Raw genomic sequence first — 26,419 nt, 5'->3', positions numbered from 1 at the left:
CCCGCCGGGGCGCTCCCGCGATGGCGGCGCGGCCTGCAGGCCGGGGAGGCGGCGAGCGGCGCCCGCGGGGCGTGAATAAAACGCGGCGGGCGGGGCCGCGGCGCTCCGGGAAGCGCGGGGCCGGCGGCGGCGGAGGCGGCGGTCGGAGCGGCGGGTGAGCGGGGCCGGCGGCGGCGGGAGGAGGCGGGAGGCGGCGCGGGGCCGGGCGGGCGGGCCGGGCTGACGGCCTGCGGCCGCCATGAGCAGATCGCAGCTGACGCGGACCGGGATCCTGCGGATGGCGCTGGGCGGTGCCGCCGACCCGCTGCTGCCGGCGGAGGACGGCGGGGGCCGGCGGGCGCCTTTCGTGCTGCGGGCCCTGCGCATCGCCCTGGTGGTCGGCCTCTACTGGTTCGTCTCCATCACCATGGTGTTCCTCAACAAGTACCTGCTGGACAGCCCCTCGCTGCGCCTCGACGCCCCGCTCTTCGTCACCTTCTTCCAGTGCGCCGTGACGGCCGCCCTGTGCTTCGGCCTCAGCCTGGGGGCCGCCTGCGGGCCCTGCGCCGCGCTGCCCGCCCTGCGCCTCGACCCCAAGGTGTCCCGCAGCGTCCTGCCCCTCTCCGTCGTCTTCATTGGCATGGTCACCTCCAACAACCTCTGCCTCAAGCACGTCGGCGTGGCCTTCTACAACGTGGGCCGCTCGCTCACCACCGTCTTCAACGTGCTGCTCTCCTATCTGCTCCTCAAGCAGACCACCTCCCTCTACGCCCTCCTGGCCTGTGGCAGCATCATCGGTGAGTGGGAACGGGCCTGCACCTGCTCCATGTCTGCCTCGAAACCTCAGAGAGCACGAGGAGGCGCTCCCGAGGTCGGGCGGGTGGTCAGAGGGGCACCCGGTTAATGGGACCGCGGTGTCTCCTCCTGGGCTGCAGCACGTAGATGTAGCGCTGTGCCCGGAGGAGTAAGCACCCGCTGAAAGGTCCCTGGTTGCCCTCTTGACACTTCTTGTACCTGCAGGACAGCAGAATGCTCAGTTCCCACTTCCCTGCTGAGGGCTTCCTGCCTGCTTTTTACAAGCATTGCTTAGCTCTTGGTAGGTGGAGCACTGCTAAGTGGGCTGCATTGGCAGCCTCCTCAAGGTGGGTAGTGATCCTGTGGGATGGTCAGGCTTGGTAGTGCTTTTCTGGCTGAAGGCTCAGGGCTGGAAGCTGAACCCGGACTCTGAACCAAACAGAACCAGACTTCTTCTTGGGAAGTCATCCCCACATATGCAACTGCGTCTGGATGAGATGGGGTAACTGTAGGGCTCTTTCCTTGCCCTGCCCTAGGCAGTCTGCCTCACGTGTCTGTAGCACATAGGTAACTTGTTAGGAAATTACTCTTCCTTGACTTGCTGTCTTTGTAAGCACTAATGACTATCTACTTTTTAATGAAGTTTCATTGCCTTCACTTAGTACCATTTCTTTTCCGCAAAGGCCACAGGAAAAACTACTTATTTTCTGCCTATTTTCAAGCAATTGTTAATTATTAACTTTGAAAACAATATCTATTTAAAGTGCCAGTACTGTTGGGACCATACAATACAGAATGCCAATTCAGATAGGATTAGTTAGTCAAATCAAGCGTAAAGCACCGCCAGAAAATCTGGTTGTGTGGTAAGAATGTAGGGCAGGGCATTGACTGGCTTAGTGCTCGCAAGTCTGCTGTTCCAAAGGCCCAGTAAAGCCAAAAGCTGCCTTCCGTTTGGGGCCATTCAATGTCAGAGACAGTGAGATGTTGACTTCCATCCAGTTCCTGATGAACTGTGTTCATACTGATGCTTAGACAAGCAGATGGATTTCAATAAGACAAAATAAGTTCTCCTCTCCAGAAGAGGTGAACAGGGGGACACTCTGGCTGAACAGCTATTGGCTTTTCCCCCCAAGTGTTGCAAGCAGTTGGCTCTAGCTGGTCTAACATTCAGATGTTCCCCAAGCCTGTGGTGCTTGCCAGCCCTTCCAGGTTGCTTTAAGGCTCAATCTCCCAGCTCCTTCTTCAATAGGTGCATTGCTTGTATGCCTGCCAGCATAGCCAGGTATCTTCTGTGCCCTGACACAGAGCTTCCTGTCTTCTTCCTATGCATTGAACTTAGGCTTAGTTTAAGCACGTGTAGGCTGCTTTGCAGGCAGCTTCCCACATGGTTCCCAGTATGAAGCAGCTAATGCAAAGGCATTGCAGTACTCCATCAATAGGTGATCTCCCTGTTTATATTCTGTTGATAAGGTGGATGGGGAGAAGTCTCTCTCTCTGCCCTGGAGCTTCTATCTCCTATTTCAGAGATGGTTAAAGAGTGAGCATCAAAGTTTAATGCAGCGAAGACATCTTTCTGCCTTACAATCTCTTTTTGATCAAGTTCTTTAGTGTTACCCTCATATGTAATACTTTCCATGACCTGTCTTTCTGTTCTTGCTAGCAGTGCAGCAAATCCAGGGTGGGCTGTGAGACTTTTTTTCTAATTTTTTTTAAACTTTTAGGGTAAGAGGAATGTGTTACTATGTGTCCAGATTGCTATCTTTTCGATTAAGATCATTTGGTTTCCTTCTGAAAGCGACCTATATACAAAGAATAACTTTAGCTTTTGTTCTCAGCTTTTTGGAGTAATAGTTTCTGAGCTTTCACTGCCTTCTCAATGTGGGAATCAGTCCTCTGAGACCAACAGATAGCACAATTAATTACCTGCACTCCTAAAATAAATCTTCCCAGGACAGTAATCATGATGCTTTGTGGGTTAACATAATAGAAAGGGGAAGCCTTCAAGCCTGTCTCTGCTTGTAGCTGTGGTTTTCAAGTATAAGGTAGATGATGATTTGCTGACTGTATGTTTTGAGTCCTTTGGCAGTTCAGATGATGCCTGATTTCTTTGATTGCAGGTGGCTTCTGGCTGGGTGTTGACCAAGAAGGAGCAGAGGGCACTCTATCATGGACAGGTATAATCTTTGGGATTTTAGCAAGCCTGTGTGTCTCACTCAATGCTATCTACACCAAGAAAGTGCTGCCTGTGGTGGATGGTAGCATCTGGCACCTGACCTTCTACAACAACATGAATGCTTGTGTCCTGTTCCTCCCACTCATGATGATCACGGGCGAGTTCCACACCCTCTACCACTTTGACAAGCTGGGGAGCCCCAGCTTTTGGGGTATGATGACCCTGGGGGGAGTGTTTGGCTTTGCCATTGGGTATGTGACTGGACTGCAGATCAAGTTTACCAGCCCACTCACCCACAATGTCTCTGGGACAGCCAAAGCCTGCGCCCAAACAGTTCTGGCTGTTGTCTACTTTGAAGAGACCAAGAGCTTATTGTGGTGGACCAGTAACTTGATGGTTCTGGGGGGTTCCTTTGCCTACACGTGGGTAAAAGGGCTGGAGATGAGAAAAGCACAAGAGGATCCTAATCTCAAGAGCAGTGAAAAAAATGAGACCGGTGTGTAGGAAAGTCCAGCCTGCACCTCTGGTTTTGCAGCTAGGGAGTTAACTTTCAGTACTCCTTCCTGAGGAGAAGAGCAAGGAGCAGGAAGAAAATTCACCTGCAGTGAATGGGGAGCTGTGTCAGGAATGAGAGCCAAAGACCTAACTGAATTATGTTTTATCCACGGGATCTCCCCATCTCAGAGGCAGGGTGAGAGCATGTGTCCTAGAGAATTATCAGGTTTGGTTTTTTTGTGGTAATTTTGTAAAATGGATATTGCTATTGACCTAGTCTGAGTAATTTCTGTCTCTGGGGGGAGTTGGGGGGCATGGGCATATAATGGACAAAGAATGGGGTGGGAGCTTTGTGTAGTTAGGAGTATTGAAAGAATTAAGGGACTGAAGTTACAAACTCCTGAACCTCCATGTGTAGGAGGATCAGGTAGCCAAGCTGTTGGGGATAGTCTCCTGTAAACTCTTCTGCTGCACATGCGCCCAAACACACACATGCAAAGCAAATGGCAGTAGCAGTTCTTCCTATTGCCTAGTTCAATGCCAAGAACTGGAAATTCCCTCCCTTCTGGTTCTCTACAAGCTGAAGACACAGCAGTGCCTCTCGATCCCCTTTCCCAGAGTCAGTATCTCATCCTGCAGAGATCTCTACTGCCTGTTTCTCAAGCGGTTTCTTACTTGGGGAATTATGTTCAGAAGCAGGGATGAAACTTCTCATTTTCTCCATGTCTTTTCCTGAGAGGGAGAGCATGCTCTCTCAAGTGACCGGCCTTACATCCGTCCTCTGAGACAGAATGATAGCACGGTGAGTTACCTGCACTACTTGCAGAGGAGCAAGGGTGGCATCTGCCTTTCTCAGAGATGAGATGGAGAGTCGTTGTCCACTGTGCTTCCTTCAGAAGGATGTGCAGCGCGCCGACTTCGGTGTTTGCGTTTCGGTTATCCCCTTATCCCCTCCGGCGAACCCTTCGCTAAAAATAACAACGTTGGAATGTCGCATTTTGTAATCCCTAAATCCAGCCCAATAAAATCCGGGTCGCTCTCTGCGTCCGTTCGTGTTGGAGCTGTGGGAGGGGCGGGCGAGGGGGCGGCTCTCACCCGGCGCGGCCGTAAGGGGGCGCCATAACACCGGGCCGCTGCCTCCTCGCGCTGCCCGCCCCGGGACCGCCCCATCGCAATCACGGCGGGGCGGTCCCGGGGCGGGCGAGGCGAGGCCAGGAGGCCCCGGCGGTTGCCCGTGATGGCGGCGGCCCCGTCCCCGCCGCGCGGCTTCTGCCGCTCCGTGCACTGGTTCCGCCGCGGACTGCGGCTCCACGACAACCCGGCGCTGCAGGCGGCTCTGCGGGGCGCCGCCTCCCTCCGCTGCATCTACATCCTGGACCCGTGGTTCGCCGCCTCCTCGGCCGTGGGCATCAACCGCTGGCGGTGAGCGGGGGGCTGGGGTTGCAGGGAGATCCGCGCTGGCGGTGCGGGAGGCTGCCGGGAACTTTATGTAACGTTATTAGACTTCCCTAAGCCGGCCGCGCCTCCCCGCCTCCGTCTCTCTGCTTCGTGGGGGGGGTGCGCCGGGCCCGCCGTGTGGTCAAGCCGTCCGCTTCTTCCCTCTGAACGTGGGCAAACGTTTGGGGTGAGTCACGGCTGTGCAGAAGGCGTGCGTACCCAGTAGGCAGTGACATTACATAACGCTGCCGTGCCGAGTCTCGCTGCCCCAGCGTTTGGAAATCCCGAGGCAGGTCGGGGTTCACCTCCGCGAGGCTGCCCCGCGTGCAGGTGAGCGCATCTCTGCCCTCGCGTCACCCAGCGGGTGCTGGACGGGGCGCCCACCTGGCTGGAAATCCTCCTGAGCGCTCCGCCGTGTCACGTGGCCACGCGTCCGGCTGGGGAAGCGGTGGCTGTCGCTGGCTGCTGGCCTGGCTGCGGCTGGGGGGGCTGCGAGGGGCTGCTTCCCAGGCATTTCTAGGACTGGAAGGGCGGCGATGTGCAGCAGCCACCACAGTGCAGGTGTTCAAATCACAGAAATTGGTGCATCGTGTTACTGCTTGTAGCACGAAGTGCTCTGTCCATAGGGCAGACTTTGAAGCGGCAGCAGCAGGCAGAAGTGCTGTTTGCGTTCTGCTGACATTGCTCATCTAGGAGAGCCAGAGCAATGCTCCCGACAGAGCAGTTTCATAAAAGACAAAACCACCTTCACTTGCAGGTGTGTACCTACTGCAAATGACGGGAGTTAGTGCCACTGGGCTGCTGGGCACAAGTGTCTTAGCAAACTGCTTACGTTTACTGCAGTGCTCTTGTTTCCCAAAAGGAACCCTGGCTTAGTTTTGCTATTTTTTTTTTTATTCATTTACTTGTATTCTGAGGTCTGTGCTTCAAAGTGAATGTTTACTTTTTCCCTAACCTCCAGAAATGTATCGCGTTGAAAATCCCGTATTACTTGATTGCATATCATATGTAAGCTATATAGGGCTATAACCCATGTTTAATCTTCAGAACACCTTGGAAGGGTGCTATTCCTATTTAACAGATGGGAGGTGGACAGGGAGGAGGGGAGTAGTTAGTTCTGGTTGTCCAAACTTGCTTCTGGGACTTGTGTGCTTTGATGCTTGGCCTTTGTTGCCCTAACCCCTCACCCCCTTCTCTTTCAAGAAGTGCAGAGGGATCTTGTTCTACCACAAAGCTTGCAATTCCCATTACTGCAATACAGCTGAGCAGAGAGCTGACCTGTCCTGTTTGCAGGGCAGCTGTAGGTGAGCCTTCCTCTTAACTGTGCGTAATTTTAAGAGAGCTGATGCAGATACCCATGTCTCCCAGGTCACACTGCTCAGTGGGCACGTAGGACTGGTGAGAGGCAGAGGTCGGCAGAAACACTTACCAAGGCTGCGAGTTTCCCAGCAGTGCCACGTGCTGTTGCAGAGATTAAAGTTTTAAATCCGGTGTCTTTCACAGGGGAAGGCAAACAAACTGGGGTTAAGATGTATGCTAGTGGAGGTAAGGACTGTACAGATGAAGTTGTTTCGTAGCAAAATGGAGGATCAGTAAGCTGCAACGTTAAGAATTTAAAGGCATAAGTGCAAAAAGCACTTTAAATGCCTTTTGATACCTTTGGGGTGGGAGGAGAGAGTCGATTGTCTTGGTATCTTTGCATCTCTGTGGTGCAAGGTGAACTGCAGTTCTGTTTGCAGCCATTGTAAGTACAGATGGCTCTTGCCTTGGGAGGTCTTGGTACTCAGTTTCTTGCTGTTGGTGAGCTGGGAGTATACGTTTCTCTGTTGTGAGTGTACATTGCTCTGCTGTATCTTTTCCTATTCTGAGCCAGAACTGTAAAACTTGCACAATTCTTGCAGCAATCCTTGGAGTATTGTATTGATATCTTTCTACTTCAAATGCAAAATTCCCCCTGTTCAGAATCCAAGGAAGAGTATGAATTACATGATCTGTGCTCTTTTCCATGCAGATGATACAATGTGGGGAAAGTACTTGGCAGGGGGTACTCACAGCTCTGAGAGAGAGCATGGGAGCAGAAAAGAGGAAAGAAGGAAAAAAATCCTGGAAAGTTCTTGTATCTGGGTGAGCAGAACTTGCATAAGAATGGTTGGGAGCTGGCTGGTGCAGCAGTCTCATAACTGTAGACAAATGAGGGATGAATAAGAAGTCTTGTTTGTTTTTTGTTTTGTTTTTGTTGTTGTTGTTTTGTTTTGTTTTGTTTCCCTCTAACTTTCAGTTTGATTGGTGATGCAGATTTGTTGGAGTCCACACAGAGCTTCCTCACTTGTCTTTGGCTGTAGCCAGTCTGATGGTAACTGCTCTTTTTCCTTGTCTGCAGATTTCTGCTCCAGTCTCTGGAGGATCTGGACAACAGTTTAAGGAAACTCAACTCTCGCCTGTTTGTGGTGCGAGGACAGCCAACAGATGTCTTCCCAAGACTTTTTAAAGTAAGAGAATATGCTACTTTTCTCGAGTGCAGTGAGGAAAAACTAATGTCCCATTGTTGGAGATCACTTGGCTTCTTGTTACCTTCAGTGCTATCCATTATGGCAAGCTGTACATACTCTTGTACTCAACTTACAAAAAAGTGAGTAGAGTGTAACCCACTGCTGGGTGCCTGTACTTCTCTTTCTGGATGGTGGCTTTTGCCTTTGCTTTTGCACATCAGGCCTCCCAGGTCTGTACTGCAGTCCTGCTGCCTTTACTCAGTAGAAGCATCATATCCATATGCCTTTAGAGACGACTGGAAAAAAAAAAAAAAAAAGCATATTGATCTGTAGGTGAAGTGCAAATAAGGCTTTGTGTTATCATTCAAAATTCAGAAGCTTTTATGTTAGCTGATCATCTTCCTCATCTGCTTCCATTCAAGGCTGCAGTGAGACAGCTCAGCAGCAAAACACAGCTGGGATCCAAGCTCCTTGTTGATGTACTGTTTAGGACAATGGAATATGCACTGACCTCTGTGGTCAGTGATGGATTGGTGGGGTACATTTCTAAAGTGATACTTCAGTACTGCAGACTGTCAGACAGGCAAGGTTGGCAAGAGGATCTCCTGGAATATAAAGGTTCCTCAAGCGTTGGAAGTGTATGACTCATTCTTCTCTGTCACGTCCTAACATTGTGTTTTCCATCGTTTTTGTTCTGACAGCATCTTTGCTAGAATGACAAAGCTACAGGAAAACAGGGTTCACTGTGGTCTTATAAGCTGTGTTTGTCATGTAGATTGTACTTCATGTATGGTTTACAGAAGTAGTGCCCCCAAAGCCTGCTGTAACCCAGCTGCAGAAAAGGAATGGTAAACTTGAGTCAATACCCTCCTGCATTATGCTATTCTGATGTATATCTGTGTGAGGAGGGCAGTCCTAGGGAGGGAAATAGTGTATGCAGATCAGAAAGTGCATCAGTGTTTATTTTGGCTTCTCCAGGTTAACACGTGACAGAACCTATGTGCTACTTTCAGCCTTTTTAGAGTCTGGGTTATTTTTATCTTTTGATTTGCAAGTAAGTTTGAGCTATTAGTAGCCCATGACCTCTTTATTTTAGTTCAAGGACTGGGTACTCACAAGATAAGTGAAATTGTGTGGGAGAAATATACCCACTCTGATCAAAGAAACAAGAAGTAGCTGGTAGAGTCTGAGCTTTGGAGGTATGGTTGTGGGATCAGCCAGGCCTAGGTGTTGGTACAATCTCTTCTGACTGGGCCAGTGATTCAGTGGGTATCTCACATGTGCTCTAACAGAGTTGAAAATAATGTTGGTGGGTTTTCTTGTTTTTTGTTCTTTTTCATGCTAGTACAAGGTAAATGTATGGCATTCATGGGAATTCGGGCCTCTCCAGAGCTGATAAACTGGGCAGCAAATACTGGGCAAATGAATGGCAGCAGCTCATGCTTTGCTCTCAGCTGTTGTGGGGAGTTGGCACATGTGGTAATGCAGCACTTATGTCCAATTAATTTCTGCTCTTGCTGCTGGGAGCTGAGTTGTGTTGTTGGTAACTGTTGCTGCAGTGGCACTGTGTGCATGGGTACAGTGAGGCAGGCAGACGAAGTGTACGCATTAGCTCTGTGTTGATCTTTGTAGTAGTATAGAATTTTCATCTCCTGCTGTGGTACATACATGTTGTAGTTCTCTATTCTTCCTAATATTAATTTTAGGATTTAATCTCAAAGAGTTCACAAAGGAAGGGAAGCTTGTATGGTTGTTTTTGCTTCTAAATTCCCATCCCAGTCTTGGGTCTTTGTTTTTAAATGATCATTAGTGAACCGATAACATCTGCTCCTTGTGCACTGTTTTTGTTTCTGATGCCCCTTAGGTCTGGTTCTGAGGTGGAAGAGACCATCCTGTGCTTACAGAGGTGACTCATTGTCTCACTTGGAGACTGCTTCACGTCTTGCTTGTGTGCAGGTTTTTTTAAGCGTCTCTATAGATTTCTGGCTGTGTTTGACTGGAGTGTTTGCTAAACAAATCTGTGGGCTGCTGCTCTGTTTGATGGATGCCTCCAGAGGGTCACTGTGGAAACCATTAAGCCTCTTCTCATAGGATTCATTTTCTGAGGAAAACTAGGCCATAGTCTTTGAGAGGAAACTGTGCAGTGCCAAAGCCTGGAAGAGGCAGAGTGCTATTTCATAAGGCCTGTTCTGTGTAGTTTGTAAGAAATCTGTTGCAGGTGTGAAATACAGAATGGATTTATGGATCCGCTAGGTTGAATAGAAGTCCTACCTTTGGAGAGTTAATCATTTAAATCTGAATTGTAGTATCATACATTACTTTTTGGAGCAGAGAGGTCTGCTAACTTTTCCCAATGCCGTGTTTCTTGCTTTTGGCTTGGGCAGTGGTCTTCTATTATGCAATGGCTTTATAGGGAGACGTGGGAGAAGAATTTAGTGTATTGTCTTTAGTTGATAGTAGTCTGCATGTAATCCTTGCTCAAAAGTCTTTCAGTGCAAAAATACAAACTTCTCTGAAATCCTCTTTTTGCAAATACTGGAATGGGATGGCAGGGCTTCTTTTGGATGCAACCAAACAAGGTGGTGTTAGACCAAGCTGTAACCTAAGAACATAAATGGAGAAGAACTCCAACCTCCTTTTGTGTGGTTTAAACCCAGCTTTTAGGAATTTGCACAGCATTTGCTAGAGCTGATAAGATGATTGGTTCTTTTGTTATTGGTTCTTCTGCCAGACTCCACAGGAACCCTCCCAAAGTTCCCAGGACTTGACAGTGGCAATTACAATTTCTATAATTTAGTAATAGTGCTGGTTAAAAAGGTTTTCTTTTTGACAGCTGCGTGTGTTATTTCTTACAGGAATGGGGAGTCACTCGTCTCACCTTTGAATATGACTCTGAACCTTTTGGCAAGGAGAGAGATGCAGCAATTATCAAACTGGCCAAGGAAGCTGGTGTGGAGGTGGTCATTGAGAACTCCCACACGCTCTACGACCTGGACAGGTAAGGGCAAAGTGCTGCCTCAGCTGGGATTGCTGTGGCTGGGAAGACCTCGGTCTCCTCATTTACTTTGATTACTGTATGTTGATCTCTGTCATCCCTTGTGAGCCTGGAAGGTGTCAACAGGATTACTCTGCGCACTCCAGCTTTTGATTAGAGTGCGTCAGCATGCTGAGAGTGACGTGAACGTATAGAAAGGTGTTGCCTCAGGCTAACTAATCTGTACTTTACTGTCGTTTAAGTTGCTCGGCTGTGTCCTGTTGATTGATTTCCTTGGGCATGTCCTGTCTGCATGGACTGCTTTTTTTTCACTTCACTGTATTAAAAGTGTCTGAGCTATCTTCTCAAACAGAGAGAATAAAGCAAGGCTTTAACTGATGGATGTGCCAGGACAGCTGGAAGAAGTAGAACAAGGTAGATTGGGGCAAACTTACCTTATTCTAAAAGCTGGAGGCCTTGTCTGTATTGTGCATTTGTTATGGCAAAGTCTTTCCTATATCTTGAGGTTGGTTTATTTATATAGGTAAGGTCTTCTTAAGACAATCTTTCAGCTAAGACTATACAGTATGCTTAACTTGAACCATGTTTCAGTGCTATTCTTATAGGTTGGTTTCTTATTTTTCTTTCAGATGACTTCTATCAGTAATGTTGAATGTAGTTTTCCTTCTTTAAATCTTTAATATGCATAACTTCCCATGCAAAGGAGCATTGCAGTTTAGCATGTGCTTGTGGAAGTGTTTACATGTGGGATAGGGGAATTCTGCATCTCTCTCATGAGGAGGAAATCCTCTCTACTTTTTTGCATTAGAAGACGCTATGAACACTTACTTCATCCTCACTTCTTCAGTGGCCCTCATACCTTTCCTTGTGCCCTCTTTATCTTTTCCAACTTGGAGAGTCTTAGCTTATTTACATTTTCATTGGAATCTGTTCTGTAGCTGTTCTGATTATTTTTGGTAGTCTTTGTATTTCTGTGTATTTATGGAGGTGACAAGGAGTGGGAAGAACTGCAGCTGTAGGAGCAACATGCATTCATATAGTGCTGTAATATCCTTCTTCCAACAGTCTCCAGTGTTCTTGTTTGTTTGCTTTTTTGAGTGTCACTAAGCTGATGTTTGGGGGCTTCCTTCCTGAATGGCCTTAAATAGTTGAGAGGCCATTACTGTAAGTTTAAGATCACAGCAGTGTACAATGGGGGGGGGGGGAAATGTGACCAATCCTGAATTTCATCTGATCTTTTTGTCATCTGCTTATAGGGAAATTCTTAGGTTGCCTTTCAGTTTCAGCTATCCCAGGTAACTTACTGCATCAGTAAACTTTTTCACTACACTTTGTCCTTTTTTTTTTTTTTTTTTTTTAAGCAGTCAACTTATGAATTAAGTTGAACAGCAGAAACCTTAGCTCATTTCTGTGTAGAATTCCTCCTCTATTCTGGATCTTAACAAGAATCTGCTGTCTGCAGGAACTTTTTCATCTATCCCAATTTGTCCTTGGTTTCTTTAAAATATTTTTAATGAGGATCTTATTGGATGGATTCTGCCTGGATTTTCCGAAGAAGTTAACCAGATATCCCTTGCTCCTGTGCTTAACGTGGCTAATAGATTTAGGGGCACAACTTCCCATTACCAAGGCCAGTTTAACTCTCCAGCATATTGCATGTGGCCATTTGTTCACTTGTTCTATTAGCATTTTCTACTAATTTGCCCAATAGATCAGGCTTTCTGTTCAGTAGTCCCTCTGCGCTCAAGTGCTTTTTAAGTCTGAGTCATACTCACTTTTTTTCCTCTTCAGTATGTGGACATTTTTAAGGCAAGTGGTACTTACTTGCAGCACCATGGCTACTTCTTGACATGCTTCAGAACTCCTGGCTACATGTTGGCTGGTCCTGGCAACTGTTGCTGTTCAACAATAGCTTTGTTATGTGCAATTGCCTGCGGTTGTCCCAGTCTGAGACATCTTCTGATGCCTTTCCTGTTTCCAGGCTCAGTGTGAGAACCTCCCTAAATACCTCCATACTGACTACAGCTGTAAGAAGTTAAATGCAGTTCCTCTGCTGTGGTGTTACAGTTTATCTTCAATGCCTTGGCTGCCTCTTGACCCTATAGATATCCTGGCATGTCAGTGAAGGCATTTTTTTTTCCCTGTGTATGGGTGGTATTTATTTATTTAAAGTTTTCCCAATCATTTGGACTGGGGGGATATAGGGGATTGCTTTTGTGGCTTTTATGTTTAATGTAGTATTTTTTTTCTTTTTTCCTAGTCTTCAGCTTCCTGAAGGATGTTTGACTTCAGGTTTATGTGCAGTTATTGACTTTTTTTTTATTTTTCTTTTAACTGAATTTATTGAATAGCTTATTGAATTGTTTTTCCCTGGCGTGTCATCTTCAAATAATCTGTGTTGTTTGTCGGCATTTTACCTCTCAGCTTCTTCTTTTTGCTTATTGTGCTTTCTTTTTTTAATGCCATTCTCAAAATGAAAGCCAGTGTTGCATAATTGATCCTGGGAGGATGCTAAATTGATGCATGCTGCTTAGAGCAGACATGGTAACGAACGCTTTTAGCTATACCTTATACCTCAGCTCTACCTGCTGCCTAAGACAACTCGTAAGTTGACTTTCCATCTTATGGATTCTTGATTAATTATTCCATGGAGCACTCATTTATAGCAGCTAGAAAACAGTTCTTTCCAGACCGTGGGTTGTGACAACTGCCCTGTCTCTGCAGAGGCAGTCGAAGTCTCCAGTTACTCTGACATTTCCAGGTTCTTGGCATCTCTGGGATTTCTCAGTGGGTGGTACTGCAGTTCTGAGACTGTATTCCTCTTGGAAGTCTCTCTCAGGCAGGGCACACTGCCTTCCAGTCATGTTATCTAGTCTTCTAACTCATGGAATATATTGTCCCTCTGCTTAGCCTACTCTTTTTACTTGCACTGTTCATTGGTGGTGTCCTTATCTTGCTTTAATCACATTTCTGACAAAATTGTCAGGCTTGTTTTTGAACAACACTGACTGATCTTTCACTTCAGTGAATGGTTCCGTCCTTCTCTTCTCACCTGTAGTATGTTCTGAGCATCACCACCAGAGCTCCTTTTTGACATCTACTAAGAGCCTGTTCTGTTAACATGTGAGTTTGACCTCTTCTGTCCAGGCAGAAGGTCTCAGCATGCTCCTCTCTGGTATCACCAGTGTAGCTGTTTGATTATCAGAGCCTCTTACCCCTCCTCTTCCTCCAAACAAAGCGAGGGCTGTGCAGAATCAGTATCAGTGCTGGAAAAGAACCCTAAAAACCTGGAGACTCCCAGTCCAGATCAGCTGTTCAAACTGTAGGATTCAGACAGCATGGATAATCTCTTAGGTATCAGCTTAGTCTGCTCAAAGCCTTTCCTTGACCGTTATTCTGTCTGACAACTTCCAGCTGATGGGTTGTTTTGTCCCTTCTCCGGATCTGCCTGTTCTTTTCTCCTAGGGATGTAAATCCCCCGCAGCCTGCTTGCTGACAGTCAGGGTCGTGGTTTCTGTAATCGCAGGCAGGCCTGGGTTGTGCTGGGGGGAGCGATGTTGGCCAAAAAGGAGCACTGTGAACCTGGGTGTATGTAGCACACATCAGGAGTGGCTGTACCTCAAACATTACTGTCAGACAGAAGTAATTAAATACCTTTCAATAGCAGTGCTGGCTAACTCAAAGGAACCAAGCTTACACACTGTGGTGCTTCTGCCATTGGTGAATACAGTATGCCAAATAAGTGCTTTGATTCCATCTTTGAAGTTTAATTCAAATTTCTGTATGCCAGACCTCAGTGCCTGGGGGCAGGTATTCTCTCCCTGCACTGACACTCAGCCTGTTAAAATGTTACCACTCCATCTTTCACCTGCTCATACATTTGCAGATGCTGAATTGTTCATCTGCTGTCCAGGGTCTGTTGTGTAGCATAGCAGTCAGTTATCTATCTTCTCTTTGAATCCAGAGAAATGCTGTTCATTTCATCTATGAGTAGCCCTACACAGGCTTAGATGGGTGCAATTGTGTAATCTGAAGAGGTTCATTGGTGAAATCCTGGGGATGGTCGTTTTGTTAATTTGTGAGCTGGACTGCATAGGAGAAAGTCCTGTGAGATTATATGGCTTGAGTTATAAGGATGTTAGGAGGAGGGAATGGAATCTGCTTACAGGGCTTCCCATAAAAGCCATGTGCAGTAGGCTGAACTGTATGACACACATGGTATATGTTGTATAATACCCAATATTGTACAAAACCTGGGATCTGGTACTTCTTTTCATGACAGTATTGTGCAAGATGCAAATTTTGTTGCATAATGGCAGTGTCAGGTGCTGTAAAATGTGCAGTTTGTCCTAGTCCCTTCTTCTAATGATTTGTGCCCCAGATCCAGCAGCTGGCTGTTTGGGAAGTTGTGGCAGGGAACTATTGAGGATGTCAGCCAGGGATATCAGCACTCACCTACAAGTCACTGTGCTTTGCTCTAATAGCTGTCTGCTCACAGAACCTGTGGGTCTCTGTGGCAGCTCTGTGGAAGAGGACTGGAAAAAAGGCAGTGCTGAAGCAGCAGCTTCCCTGTTCCCATCCCAAGCACCACAGGGTAGATATAGTGTATCATGGTCGTGTTTCTGCCCCCAAATGCTGGGCTTCTTTGGGATTCAGTAAACCTCCCTAGAGCGCTCACTTCACTGGAAGGGTGCTGTGGCCTCGGCAGCAGCGAGGAGCAGAGCCCGACCTCCCAGCTCGACTCAGCACGGCAAAGCAGAGCACACGTGAGGGTGGCTGAGGGCTGGGAAGGCCGGCATGTCGCTCCTCCTTGCCACACGTGCAGCTGCCAGGAAGGGCAGGGAAGGCACATGGCGGTGGCTGAAGCGCTGGGCTCCAAGCCCAGCCCCTTGCATAAGCTGTTGACTGTACGGGGTGGGGAAGGCAGCGCTGCTGCGGCTCTGTGTGAGCTGTGGCGTTGGCTGCCTCTGCTTTATGTAATGCTGGCTTTCCTCTGCTGCCTGCCTTGCTGTTAACTCCTTCCTCGCTCTGGCCCAGGCGGGTTCCCAAAGGCCTCTATGCAAGGCAAACTAAGTCTGCACGAACCTAGCAGACCTTGTGTGCTCAGTGAGCAGAGAGATGGGGAGCCATGGCTGCCTGTTTCATCTCACACATCCAGACACAGGTGAAAAGCATGAGACAGGTCTGCTCATGACTTCATGTTGTGGGCAAGCACGCTGCCTTCTCTAATCGCCAGGAACGAGAGGAATGACGCAGGGTGGGATTTGTCTCATTTGGGATGGGTGAAAGAGAAATCGTCGTCAGTCTGGGATTTGTTGTGGCAGACAGGGAGGAGGTAAGGTCAGAAATGGGCTAGGACATCGCGGGAAAACAGAAGCAGGTCTGGGATTTGTCGGCTTAGGGAGTATTCAGACTGAGATTTCCTTTAGAAGTCTGGTGAAGAGCCCTGGGAGCAGTAATGGTAAGCCTGATGCAGCGGAGCTGGGTTTTTCCCATGGAGAATGATTACTGTGAGGTTTTTGTTCTGTGTTTTCATTTTAAATATCCCTTTAAGAGATGCATCAAGTGGAATCTATATCTGTAAAGATTTGTGTATCCAAAATAAAAGGCTATCCTGAGCAGAGACAGCAGTTTGGCTGTCATTTCCTTGTCCTTCCTGTGGCAGCCAGGCTGAGTTATTTCACTTCGCTTATTTTGTTTCCAGAATAATAGAGCTGAATGGCAACAAGCCACCTCTCACCTACAAGCGCTTCCAGGCCATCATTAGCCGTATGGAGCTCCCAAAGAAGCCAGTGAGCAGCATAGCAAGCCAGCAGATGGAGACGTGTAAAGTGGACATCCAGGAGAACCACGACGATATGTATGGGGTCCCATCCCTAGAAGAGCTGGGTATGTATTGCAAGTGAAGTTGGGGTTAACTGCCAGTTAAAGTGGACTCAACTGAAACTGCTTCTGATGACTGGCACCTGCCCAGGACAGCTCCAGTGCTGTCTTCAAGCCCTGCAGGCAGTGTAATGTTTTCAGCAGGTGCCAGGCTTTGTGAGAGGAGTGTGCTGCTGCTTTTGCACTTCCGTTGATGCACAACATCCCCTTTAGCACTACTCAGAAATGTTCTGCATCTGTCCTTACGTTTTCTGCTATTCTGAGCACATAACCACTGTATCAGTGTCTCATGTCCTTGCCAGCTTCTGTCCTCCTACTGCTGTCTCCAACAGGTTGTATAACAGACCCAGAGAGGAAAACTGATGGTGTCACTTCATTCACTTACTGTCAAGCACTGCCAACTTGAGAGCTTAGCAAAACAAAAGATGTTACCAAAACTTCTTTTGTGTATTATGCTATGGCTTTTGGTCCTTGGAATGTTGGTGTTTGCCTCCTGTTTTGTAATGCTTGTATTTTTCCTAGAGGAGAAGGATGAATAGAAAACTGAGGAATGTAAGGCTTACATTAAGGAAATTAATCTAAATGCAAGGGAAGGAAGGGTTCTTGAAGAATATTTTCTGCATATGTGTGTTTCTGAAGGCTCTGTGCTGGCATCCAAGGAGTATCACCTTGTACCTTAAGACACAATTTCAGCAGCTATGGAAAAGGGGCTTCACACACAAAACTAAAGCCTAATGGCTGCAATCTTGGATAGATCCACTTTCTTTGTCTGGCCTAATGCAAGACCTTCAGCAACCTTACACTGCTTTGCTTGCTGCCATGGGAGACTTCTATCTCAGCCCAAAGCACTGCAGGGAGACTGCGTTACTGCTTTTTCTTTTGTGTTGGCTCTTCAGCACTAAAGCAATAGCTTTCAGCCAAACAGGAGCCTTGCCAGGAGCAAGACACTCCAGTGAGCTGCTGGTAGCAGAGGCAAAGTATTTCATAAGGTGAATCTGTGGAGCAGGTGTTTCTTTGGAGCTGCTCTGGCCCTTAGAGCACAGCGCTAAGAATAATTGGTGTGTGACCAATGGGGAAAGTCCCCAGAGGGCTGCCTGCAGCATTGCAGGAAGAGGCTCTTGTAGTGTGACGTCATGAACAGGCTCTTACTCTGCTCCAAGTAATTTGCTTGCTGTAGAAGGACTGGAGCAGTAGTAAGCCATATTAAGCAACTGCAGTATTTAGTGTACCTTGACACTACTAACACTTATTCCCATCTGTACTGTTCATATCATACAAAGTTCTTTCCCTCAGGCTTCCCTACAGATGGTCTTGCCCCTGCAGTTTGGCAAGGAGGGGAGACGGAAGCCCTGGCACGACTGGATAAACACTTGGAAAGAAAGGTAACCCCCCACCCCCGTTTAAGTGATCATTCCTGCAGCCTTGGGCTCCAAACAAAAAAAAAGTTGAACATTAGCCATTGCTTTCTTTTCCTGCTTATCTTAGCAGTGGTCCTTACATTGGTCTATGCAGGACCATTTGATATTGTTGAAGTATTTCTGTCATCTTGGGTTGTGTGGAGAACAAGGAACTCCTGGGCTTCTTCAGACCCAAAGTAGTAAAACTGTATTAACCATACTACTGTTAGAAGCATATAAGATTCTATTCTTGTTTTTTCTCCCTCCATTTCATTTAGAGGAATGCAAACTTGGAAACGCTCATCCAAGTTGCCCAGTCCCTGTTGTACGCTACACGCCAGCTCCTTTTGTCTTTATCTGAGTTACTTGCTCATAGATGATTACCTCCCCTGCGTTTCACAAAGTGGTATACCTCTAGCTCTCTGCTGAAATATTTCAATTTCTTCTGTCAAACTAGTGTTCTTCACTATACTGTGCATGAAGCAAGCAGTTTTGAAGTCATGAAATTAGATTTAGGTGCAGAAATGTGACTCACTTTTAAACACTTTTTGTTTTTTTTAATGCTGGTGACAGCCATAGAGCTCAAAGTGTAAATTCTTGCCAAAGAGGGATTAAACTGTCAACGTCGAACAGGTCTGAATTTCCCCAGATATTCTAGTTTAGTGTGCAAAATGAGATAGGCATACTTGGGTGTAAACAATTGCATTAAGATGTGTCCCTAGGAGATCTCAGGGTTATCAGCCCCTGTATGCAAAGCAAGTTTAGTCATTTTCTTGAGTAAAATGACTAGTTTAAAGCAAAGTTTTTAGACTTTTTGAATAGGGTGTGGGCATTGGAGTTGCTCACTTGAGATCTCTCCCAGCAGTAGCTGGAAGTGAATAGAAGAGACTGTGCTGCCAGGCCTGAGTGACCCTGCCACAGGCACAGAGGCCTGCCCTAAGCAATCTGACAGATTTGGATTTGTTTTGGCTAATTTCTCCTGAATATGTTTAGGCGTGGGTTGCAAATTACGAAAGACCAAGGATGAATGCCAATTCGTTGCTGGCCAGCCCTACAGGACTCAGTCCCTACCTGCGTTTTGGCTGTTTGTCCTGCCGCTTATTTTACTATCGTCTCTGGGAGCTGTATAAGAAGGTAAGACAAGAAGTTCATGGGGAGGGCAGGCTGGTTTGGAGCATAGCTTGATGCCAGTTGCCATACACTGTGCGAGAACAGCTGCAAAAAATGCTATTGCCTCACTTGTTTGTCTATCGGGCAAAGTCTGTTGCTGGTATAAAAGAGATTTTGGGGTAAGGAAAAGGGATTTTTCTGTACCTAGTTGAGCAGGCCTCGAATTTATAGTACTCTGTTCTTCAGCCTGGACTCCCGTGTTTGTGAGCCATGTGCATATAAGCTTTTTACTGTTAATTATGGAATTATGGGTGGTTCAAGTCACTTGTCAGTGCAATGAGTGGGCTTAAAGCATGTTCTGACTTCATCACTTGGGGTTTCTGGAGAAGGATGATTCGGAATTGAGCATTATGGCAGTTGTCGGTAACAGTCTTGGGAACTGGGTATAAAGGCATGAGTGACTTGCAGCTCAGCTGAGTGAAGCCAGTCCTCCCCTGCTCATGAATACCGTTGTTCCCTCCTCTACAGGTGAAGCGGAACAGCACTCCTCCCCTTTCCCTGTATGGACAGCTTCTCTGGCGGGAGTTTTTCTACACAGCAGCCACAAACAACCCAAAGTTTGATCGCATGGAGGGGAACCCCATCTGCATCCAGATTCCCTGGGACAAGAACCCTGAAGCCTTGGCAAAATGGGCAGAGGGCAAGACAGGTTTCCCTTGGATCGATGCAATCATGACCCAATTGAGACAGGAAGGGTGGATCCACCATTTGGCCAGGCACGCCGTGGCCTGTTTCCTGACCAGGGGAGACCTCTGGATCAGCTGGGAGTCAGGAGTCAGGGTGAGTCTGACATTTCCAGAGGCTTGCAGGAGGCCATAAGGAAAACAAAGTCTCCCTGGCACTTGCTGCAAGGATGGGCACACAGGTATGGCTTTTGCTTGGCATGTAGAAGTTGCGTGGAAGAGAGGATTTGCTAGCAGGCTCCTGGCCTGCCAGAAGTCTGCTTTCTACCATGAGGGCTCAGAAAGTATTGAGTCTCCAGTTGCTGCAACAAAATGTCAGTGGAGCCCACTGGTTAATGTGGACTGGGGGGGTTGGGTGGGCTGCTTTTTTTTTTTTTTTTTTTAAAGTTCACTCAGTCCATCTGTTTCATTTGAAAGTTCAATGTCTCTTTATAACTGGACCTTTCTCCTTATTGTGTAATCCATCACCGTGCCGGTCAGGGAACGCTCCATGACTGTGAAATCAGAGTCTAGATTCTCACAAGAAAAGAGGTAAAGACCATCCTTTGGGGACATCTGAAGGGACAAGCAGCTTGAACTTAGTGGGTGTACATACTACCCCATGAAAAAAGTGGAGGTAGATACATCTTGTCAGAAGGCTGTCAAAGCAGAGCAAAGCTGAAAGAGCGTCAGGGTCAGATGTTAAAAGTGCTGCATCTGTGCATGAATGTGAGTGAGTTACTGCTGAAATCTATCTGTCTCTTGGAGTGGAAGCGAGCTCTGGGACCTTCAGAAAGGTTCATTCTTCTTGCTTTTGTGCTTGCTCTTCTGTGCAGCATCTGCCTGCTTCCCACAGCTGGTGCTTTGCATCTATTACACCTCTCTCTCCAGTTAGGATCAATACCTCAGGCTTGCTGTAACACCAGGTAGTGATTTAGTCTGTAGCTTCACTAGGGATTAGCCAGCATTTTATCAGTGTGAGCAGGCAGTGCCTCCCTACATGAAGGTGTCAGGAAGCGAGATGTATTGACCAGCCACCTGGCTTCAGCCAGCAGTTCGCCTCTTTGCCGCTGCTCTGTTTCTGAGAGCTGTTTGGTGCCTACCATTTGAAACGATATCTTGGTTTCTCCTGGCAGAAAGTCCTAACTGGGGAAGCTCTCACTCACTGTCTGTACCTCCAATTGCTGCAGGTGTTTGATGAATTGTTGCTGGATGCAGATTTCAGTGTAAACGCAGGCAGCTGGATGTGGCTTTCGTGCAGTGCGTTCTTCCAGCAGTTCTTCCACTGTTACTGCCCCGTGGGCTTTGGACGTCGCACAGACCCCAGTGGTGACTATGTGAAGTGAGTAATGTGACTGGAGCATCTTTCTTGCTTGATCTGTGAGCTTAAGTCACCCAGTAGCTGACAGGTATCTGGAGTTTTCTGTGCATCCTGAATGCTGCATTGCTGTTTAAGTGGCGTGTGCATCTTTTCACTTGTTGCAGGAGATATCTGCCCAAGCTGAAGGGCTTCCCCTCGAGATATATCTATGAACCGTGGAATGCACCAGAATCTGTACAGAAGGCAGCCAAGTGCATCATTGGAGTTGACTACCCCAAACCCATGGTGAACCATGCAGAGACCAGCCGGCTGAACATTGAACGCATGAAGCAGATCTACCAGCAGCTATCACGCTACAGGGGACTCTGTAAGTACCAACAGTTGCAAAACATTGTGCCTCTAATATGACATAAAATGCTTGGAATTAGGGTCATGGTTTAAAGTACATAGCAATAGTCTCTTTCTTGTCCATGCAAGAAGCAGCAGTCCCTGCCAAAGCTACTCAGTTTCCAGGGAGCTCTGGACCATTGAGCTCTTGAACAGCTAAGAGTTGGGTTTTGTTTGAGAGCTGGTGATTCGTTCAGCACTGTCCACGTGCTACCCATAGTATATTCTTCACTTTGGGGAAAAAAAAGTAAGCAGAGCATCCTACATAAATACACTGTTAATGCACTGTGTCTGCCTGTGGCCAACCCTGAGGAAGTACAAATCAGAGCCCATCCTCAGTTGGCAATTTAGATGTGCTGGCTGGTGATCACTAAGGTGTTTCCATGTGAAAGGTGAAAGTCTTCTCCCAGCCCAAATATTTCTTGTTTCTATTATGATCTTCTTGCCTTCCTTTAGGTTTATTGGCATCAGTCCCTTCATGTGTGGAAGACCTCAGTGGCCCAGTTACAGACTCAGCTCCAGGGCAGGGCAGCAGCACCAGTACAGGTGAGGTGGGAGTATTTGTGTATTTTGGACATATCTTTGTGTCTGCTTAAAGACTGTGTGCAGGAGAGATTCCTTTTGTAAAAAAAAAAAAAAGGAAGACATAGCTAGGAAAACATAGATCACGTTGACATTCCTTTGGGCTTTCTTCAGAAGTCTCCAGTGAGCCTTTCTTCCTGAAAACGCTGAAGGATGTTGAATCTCTTACTGCCCATATGGGTTCATATGCAGCCACAGTAGTGCAGATCACTGTAGGGCTAATTGGATGCAATGAAGCTTTCCTTTGTCAAAGGACACTTTTGTGTTTGTTCTGGGGGACTTAATTGCTGTTTTTAAGAAAGTATTTTGAAAGTTTTAAAGAATACTAACAATATCCCTGTAAGTGTACATTGCAAATCTCTTCTCTCAGCTCTCTGGCATACCAGGTTAGGGTGCACATGTGAGGAGATCTAAAGCCAGAGGAAATTCTGGGTTCAGTACTTCCTTTCACTACTTAAAGAGGGCTTATAGAAAAGATGGAGAGCAACCTTTTATGCAGGCAGATAGCAACAGGACAAGGGGGTAATGGTTTTTAAACTAAAAGAGGGGAGATGTCTATTAGATGTTAGGGGGAAATTATTTATTCAGAAGAAACAGTGGAGAAGCTGTGGGTGCCCCATCCCTGGATGCACTGAAGGCCAGGTTGGATGGGATCTTGGACAGCCTGATCTTGATGGGTGGCAGCCCTGCCCACGAAAGAGGGTTGGGACTGGATGGTCTTTAAAGGTTCGTTCCAACCTAAGCCCTTCTATGAAATGTTGCAGTGGCTGTTTTTTCTCTCCAGCGATCAGACTGCCGCAGTCTGACCAGGCGTCTCCAAAGCGCAAACATGAGGGAGCAGAAGAGCTGTGCACTGAAGAACTCTACAAGCGAGCCAAAGTGACAGGTCTCCCCACTCCGGAGATCCCTGGCAAGAGCGCGTGATTGTGAGTAGACCCTGGCGTGTTCTGGCCTAAAATGTATTGTTCCAACAGCTAGCAAGGCTCAATTTTATTTGTTACCTGCATTTTAATGACCAAAATGGACTTGCCGGGGGAGAGAGGTGGTTCCTGACTGTAACTGCATAGCCCTGTAATTTGGCAGTGGTCTGTCTTCTAGTTGTTTTGCTTTTGCTCCACAAGCTGTTAACTCAGTAGTCCAGCAGAGAGCAGTACCCTATTTCTAGAAGCATAGAGCACAGGTATGTTTGGGTTTGAGCTAATGAGGTTTTTTTCCCCTTCCAGAAGGGTTGCAGGCAGGTTTGCACGTGTTGTGAGGGCAAAGGCTGGAGGAGGGGAAGCTCTTCTGCCTGAAATGCTCTGTATCCCAGGAGAGAAAGATCTGGTCATATCAGCTTTTCGGTATGAGGGGAACTCAAAGTAAACACTCTCTTCTGCTTTCTTCTGCAGCCGTCCACAAGCAGCTTGCAAGTGAAGAGTGAGGGTGCTGAAGAGGTGACCAGAGGAGCAGGGACTGCTGCCTGCACAGGACTGGAAATCGTGATCTGCAACAGAAAATCGGGAGCCTCATAAAATATGTAATTCCAGTAGCTGCCACAAGGGGGCCCCGTGTAACGTGTACGTGGGAACGTCGGGCTTTCTGATCTCCAAAGAGCCAAATATGTCTCTTCTCAGCCATGCCCTAAATCTGCCCACATCTAGGAGGGCAGGAGCTTTCTTTCAGCTTGTTCACTCTCAAGTGTTTCTGTCTTTTCTGACAATGGATCAATGCATGTGACCTGCTGCATTGATAGAGAGAGCAGCATCTGCACGTGTCAGCAATAGTGAATATCCTTTCTCATCGCTAGTACTAGGCAACAAGGTGTGCTAACTTCAATTCAAATTGTAGTTGGAATTGAGAAGGAAGCTGCTGGAATATCCACAGTACCTGTCCTAAAGAAAACAGGGAACTCTCTGTATTTGTTTTGTTAGGCTAGACTGGTTGGGATAAAAATGCTTCCTGAGTAAATCCAGTGATGCACGTGTCAGATGAAAAAGAAATGAAGGATAATGTAGTATAGGAACAAAGAGACACAAACTGTCTGTACATCTGAACGGCACTTAAAACTTTCCCTGCAGAAGAATCTTGCTGCTGCCAGGTAAGCCATAGTGCTGTTGCCTGCAATGGGCAGCTTCAGAGCAGCTTGCCATGGAGGGAAAGCACTAAAAGGAGGAGAAATTCTTTGGAGAATGAGACCGTGCTTTGATGTGATTAAAGCAGTCTCTCAAAAGCTTTCTGATCCACATCATGTGGGAGCTGTATCTGGTGGGGAGAACAGCCTGGGGCTCAACGCTTTACCACATTTCCTTCCCTGAGTGAGAGCTCTCTCAAATGGAGTAACCAGTATGTAGTGAGTAGCCTGTGGAGTGCCTCGTACTGATAGAGGATGGTAGCTCCTTCAAGTGAGTCTTCCTTGGGCTCAAGTCTGTTGTCAGTTCTGCATGGATGTTTGTTCTTTCCTGTACTGGCATCTACGTTTTTTTGAGTTTCTACACAGTATTGTCCCTGTATCTCATACTCTGCGTGCTGCTCCTAGTTCCCGTTCACATTTATGCTGGTGCAGTATAGTCTAGCAGGACAACCATATAGCTTCCCTGGCTCTTAACCATGCACTTCTTGGCCCGGTCCTGCTACAGGATGTCATTTCAGAGCAGTGCTGGCAGAGAGCTTCTGCTTGCCTGCACACCTGAGAGGAAGAGGGACGGTGATAGTGCAGAAGAGCCTCTGTTCTGGTGGTTTTCAAGAGAGATCACATCAAGTACAAAATCCCATACAGTGGGCTGCTTTGGGCACAGTTCTCATTTGCTGTCCAAAACCTTTCATCCCCCACCCTGTCATAAATAGTGCGGGGCTATATGTGAGCTTATGCACCTGGCAGCTCGGGGAGCTTAGTCATTGTGACCCACCCTGACTGAAATAATCAGAGTCATTTTTGGAGCCCAGAGCAATGGGGTGCAAGCAGAAATTGACTCAAATGTATCTGGGGAACCTGAAGTGGTGAGGAAGCAGGGTGGTGGAATAGCCGAGTAACCTTCCTTCCAAGTAATCTCCCTGGGTCACTGACCCGATGGGCAGACTGTCCGAGTAAATGAGTCACTTTTCCAGCCCTTTCTTCTAAGCTACTGATCGGAGTCTCCCTAGTGGATAGCCCAGTAATCAGCAGGTTTTGTCTCCTTCACTCTGACCCAGACCTTGCTCCCACTGTGGGCAGGAAGGTATAAGGGAAAGGTGACCTTTCCTGCCCCATCTTCTGCCGCAGAGGGAAGAAAGGGGAAAAACATGCACTTTGTATACTTAGACTACAGAAATAGCTAATTCTGTCGTTTGGAGAGTTGCGTGCTTAGGCAATGGTCTGTAAATATGACTTTTTTAATATATATGTGTATATATAAACGTCTTTAACCTTCTTTATGCTGTCATCTAAATTATTTAATTTGTTAAGAGGCGCTTTTTTTTTTTTTTTTTTTTTTTTCTGGATCTGTGGGGGCAAAGAGCCATGGGTAGGGAGTGCAAAATCTCCTAAGTGATCTCTTGGAAGGCTTTGTGGGTGAGGTGGAAATCATGTTTGCAAGGTTTCTGTCAGCACTGATGATGTGGATGGTGGCAACTGGAAAAGCAGCCGTCCTGAGAGCAGAACTGAGAGCAGCACAATGCCAGAAGTACTGGAAAAGTCATCAAGAATCCTGTGAAGTAGCTGGGGAGTTATCTGCTCAGTCATTCTTTTTTTTAACCATAAAAATGATAAAGGTGTGTAAAACTGGGATAAAGAAGTGGAATAGGGGGATGATTGTTCTCTGTTTCCTGTAGTGTTAGATTTGGGTATATTCAGTTAAATTACCAGATGGTAGATTCAGCACAGCTGCAGCTTCCTTACATAGATGTGTTTATGGGTGCTGAGCTTGATCAAGCTAAAAAAATAAATTGCTCACTAGTTCACAGATAAAGGAAAAACATCAATAGCTATTAATGAAGATACCATCTCATGAAGATATCATCTACCATTTCTGAAAAGAGCAAAGGGTTGCTGGAAACTGTGATAACAAAGGAAGCATCATGAAATGCATGCCAGTAAGGGGATTTCCATTTCTTGGGATAATGTCTCAGGGCTAGCTGGCTACATGGTCTGACTCACTACATGCATCCCAAACAGGGGTTCTCTTCTGTCGATGAAAAATTACTTGGGGGTACAATATTTTCTGAGTAACCAGAAAAACTTAGCAGTTTGTTGGGAAAGCCTGACAAAAAAAAAACAGATTTTGGAGATAGACTGTAAAGAGGTGCTGGAGGCAAGAGGCCACATGTGGTCGTGTGGTTTGCAAGGCAGGCAATGTGTGCAATGCATTGGTGACCTGAGAGAGGTGTGTGGTCAAGGTGCTTACTATTGCTTAGCTTTTCTCTGTCCCCAGCAAGGGACTCCCCAGCAAGGCCTTGGGAAGTACACTGCAATGCTTCAAGTGGCCAATGTAACAAAAAAGCTGTGAAACGACAGCCTGTGCCTTAGAAGATAAGAGCAAACTTGGTGCAGCCGTCTCTGTGCAGAGTGTGATAATGTAAATTAAACCTGGGGAGGTCAGTTTTGAGGTTTTGCTGTGCTGCCACAATATCTGTTCTCCCTGACAAAGGAATCGCAGTGACGTGGTTGAAGATGGAAAGTGGTGAACCGAGGATTTCTAGC

The 26,419-nt window shown here is 47.0% G+C and overlaps 2 protein-coding genes across 4 annotated transcripts; both read left to right on the top strand.

The window, feature by feature from the left end:
* The first annotated feature begins 17 nt into the window (after positions 1 to 17).
* SLC35C1 (solute carrier family 35 member C1) lies at positions 18 to 3,715 on the top strand. The gene is made up of 3 exons (XM_031593496.2): positions 18 to 154; positions 247 to 776; positions 2,892 to 3,715. Exons 1-3 carry the CDS (start codon positions 21 to 23, stop codon positions 3,449 to 3,451), a joined length of 1,224 nt encoding a protein of 407 aa, XP_031449356.2. The 5' UTR covers positions 18 to 20; the 3' UTR covers positions 3,452 to 3,715.
* CRY2 (cryptochrome circadian regulator 2) lies at positions 2,933 to 25,162 on the top strand. 3 transcript variants are annotated; one of them, XM_031593494.2, is made up of 12 exons: positions 2,933 to 2,948; positions 7,260 to 7,368; positions 10,224 to 10,366; positions 16,068 to 16,252; positions 17,540 to 17,628; positions 18,637 to 18,777; positions 19,282 to 19,593; positions 20,666 to 20,817; positions 20,961 to 21,163; positions 21,640 to 21,729; positions 22,550 to 22,691; positions 23,154 to 25,161. In XM_031593494.2, exons 1-11 carry the CDS (start codon positions 2,941 to 2,943, stop codon positions 22,687 to 22,689), a joined length of 1,572 nt encoding a protein of 523 aa, XP_031449354.1. In that variant the 5' UTR covers positions 2,933 to 2,940; the 3' UTR covers positions 22,690 to 22,691; positions 23,154 to 25,161. The 3 variants fall into 3 exon arrangements, with proteins under 3 accessions (XP_031449354.1, XP_089997085.1, XP_031449353.1); XM_031593493.2 differs by lacking the exon at positions 2,933 to 2,948 and adding an exon at positions 4,629 to 4,864; XM_090140959.1 differs by lacking the exons at positions 2,933 to 2,948; positions 21,640 to 21,729 and adding an exon at positions 4,628 to 4,864 and having other exon boundaries at positions 23,154 to 25,162.
* Positions 25,163 to 26,419: the final 1,257 nt, after the last annotated feature.

The sequence above is a fragment of the Phasianus colchicus genome, chromosome 5 (genome assembly GCF_987193195.1).
Source record: "Phasianus colchicus chromosome 5, bPhaCol1.hap1.1, whole genome shotgun sequence".
NCBI lineage: Eukaryota > Metazoa > Chordata > Aves > Galliformes > Phasianidae > Phasianus > Phasianus colchicus.
Note: the sequence above shows the minus strand (reverse complement) of the source record. Positions and strands in the feature narration are given on the sequence as shown.

Excerpts from the sequence above, each read along its gene's own strand:
- SLC35C1 (XM_031593496.2), top strand. The coding sequence starts at position 21 with ATGGCGGCGCGGCCTGCAGGCCGGGGAGGCGGCGAGCGGCGCCCGCGG. Across the intron at positions 155-246 it reads GGCGGCGGTCGGAGCGGCGG|ATCGCAGCTGACGCGGACCG; the intron begins GTGAGCGGGGCC and ends CGCCATGAGCAG. Across the intron at positions 777-2,891 it reads GGCCTGTGGCAGCATCATCG|GTGGCTTCTGGCTGGGTGTT; the intron begins GTGAGTGGGAAC and ends CTTTGATTGCAG.
- CRY2 (XM_031593493.2), top strand. The coding sequence starts at position 4,680 with ATGGCGGCGGCCCCGTCCCCGCCGCGCGGCTTCTGCCGCTCCGTGCAC. Across the intron at positions 4,865-7,259 it reads GTGGGCATCAACCGCTGGCG|ATTTCTGCTCCAGTCTCTGG; the intron begins GTGAGCGGGGGG and ends CCTTGTCTGCAG. Across the intron at positions 7,369-10,223 it reads TCTTCCCAAGACTTTTTAAA|GAATGGGGAGTCACTCGTCT; the intron begins GTAAGAGAATAT and ends TATTTCTTACAG.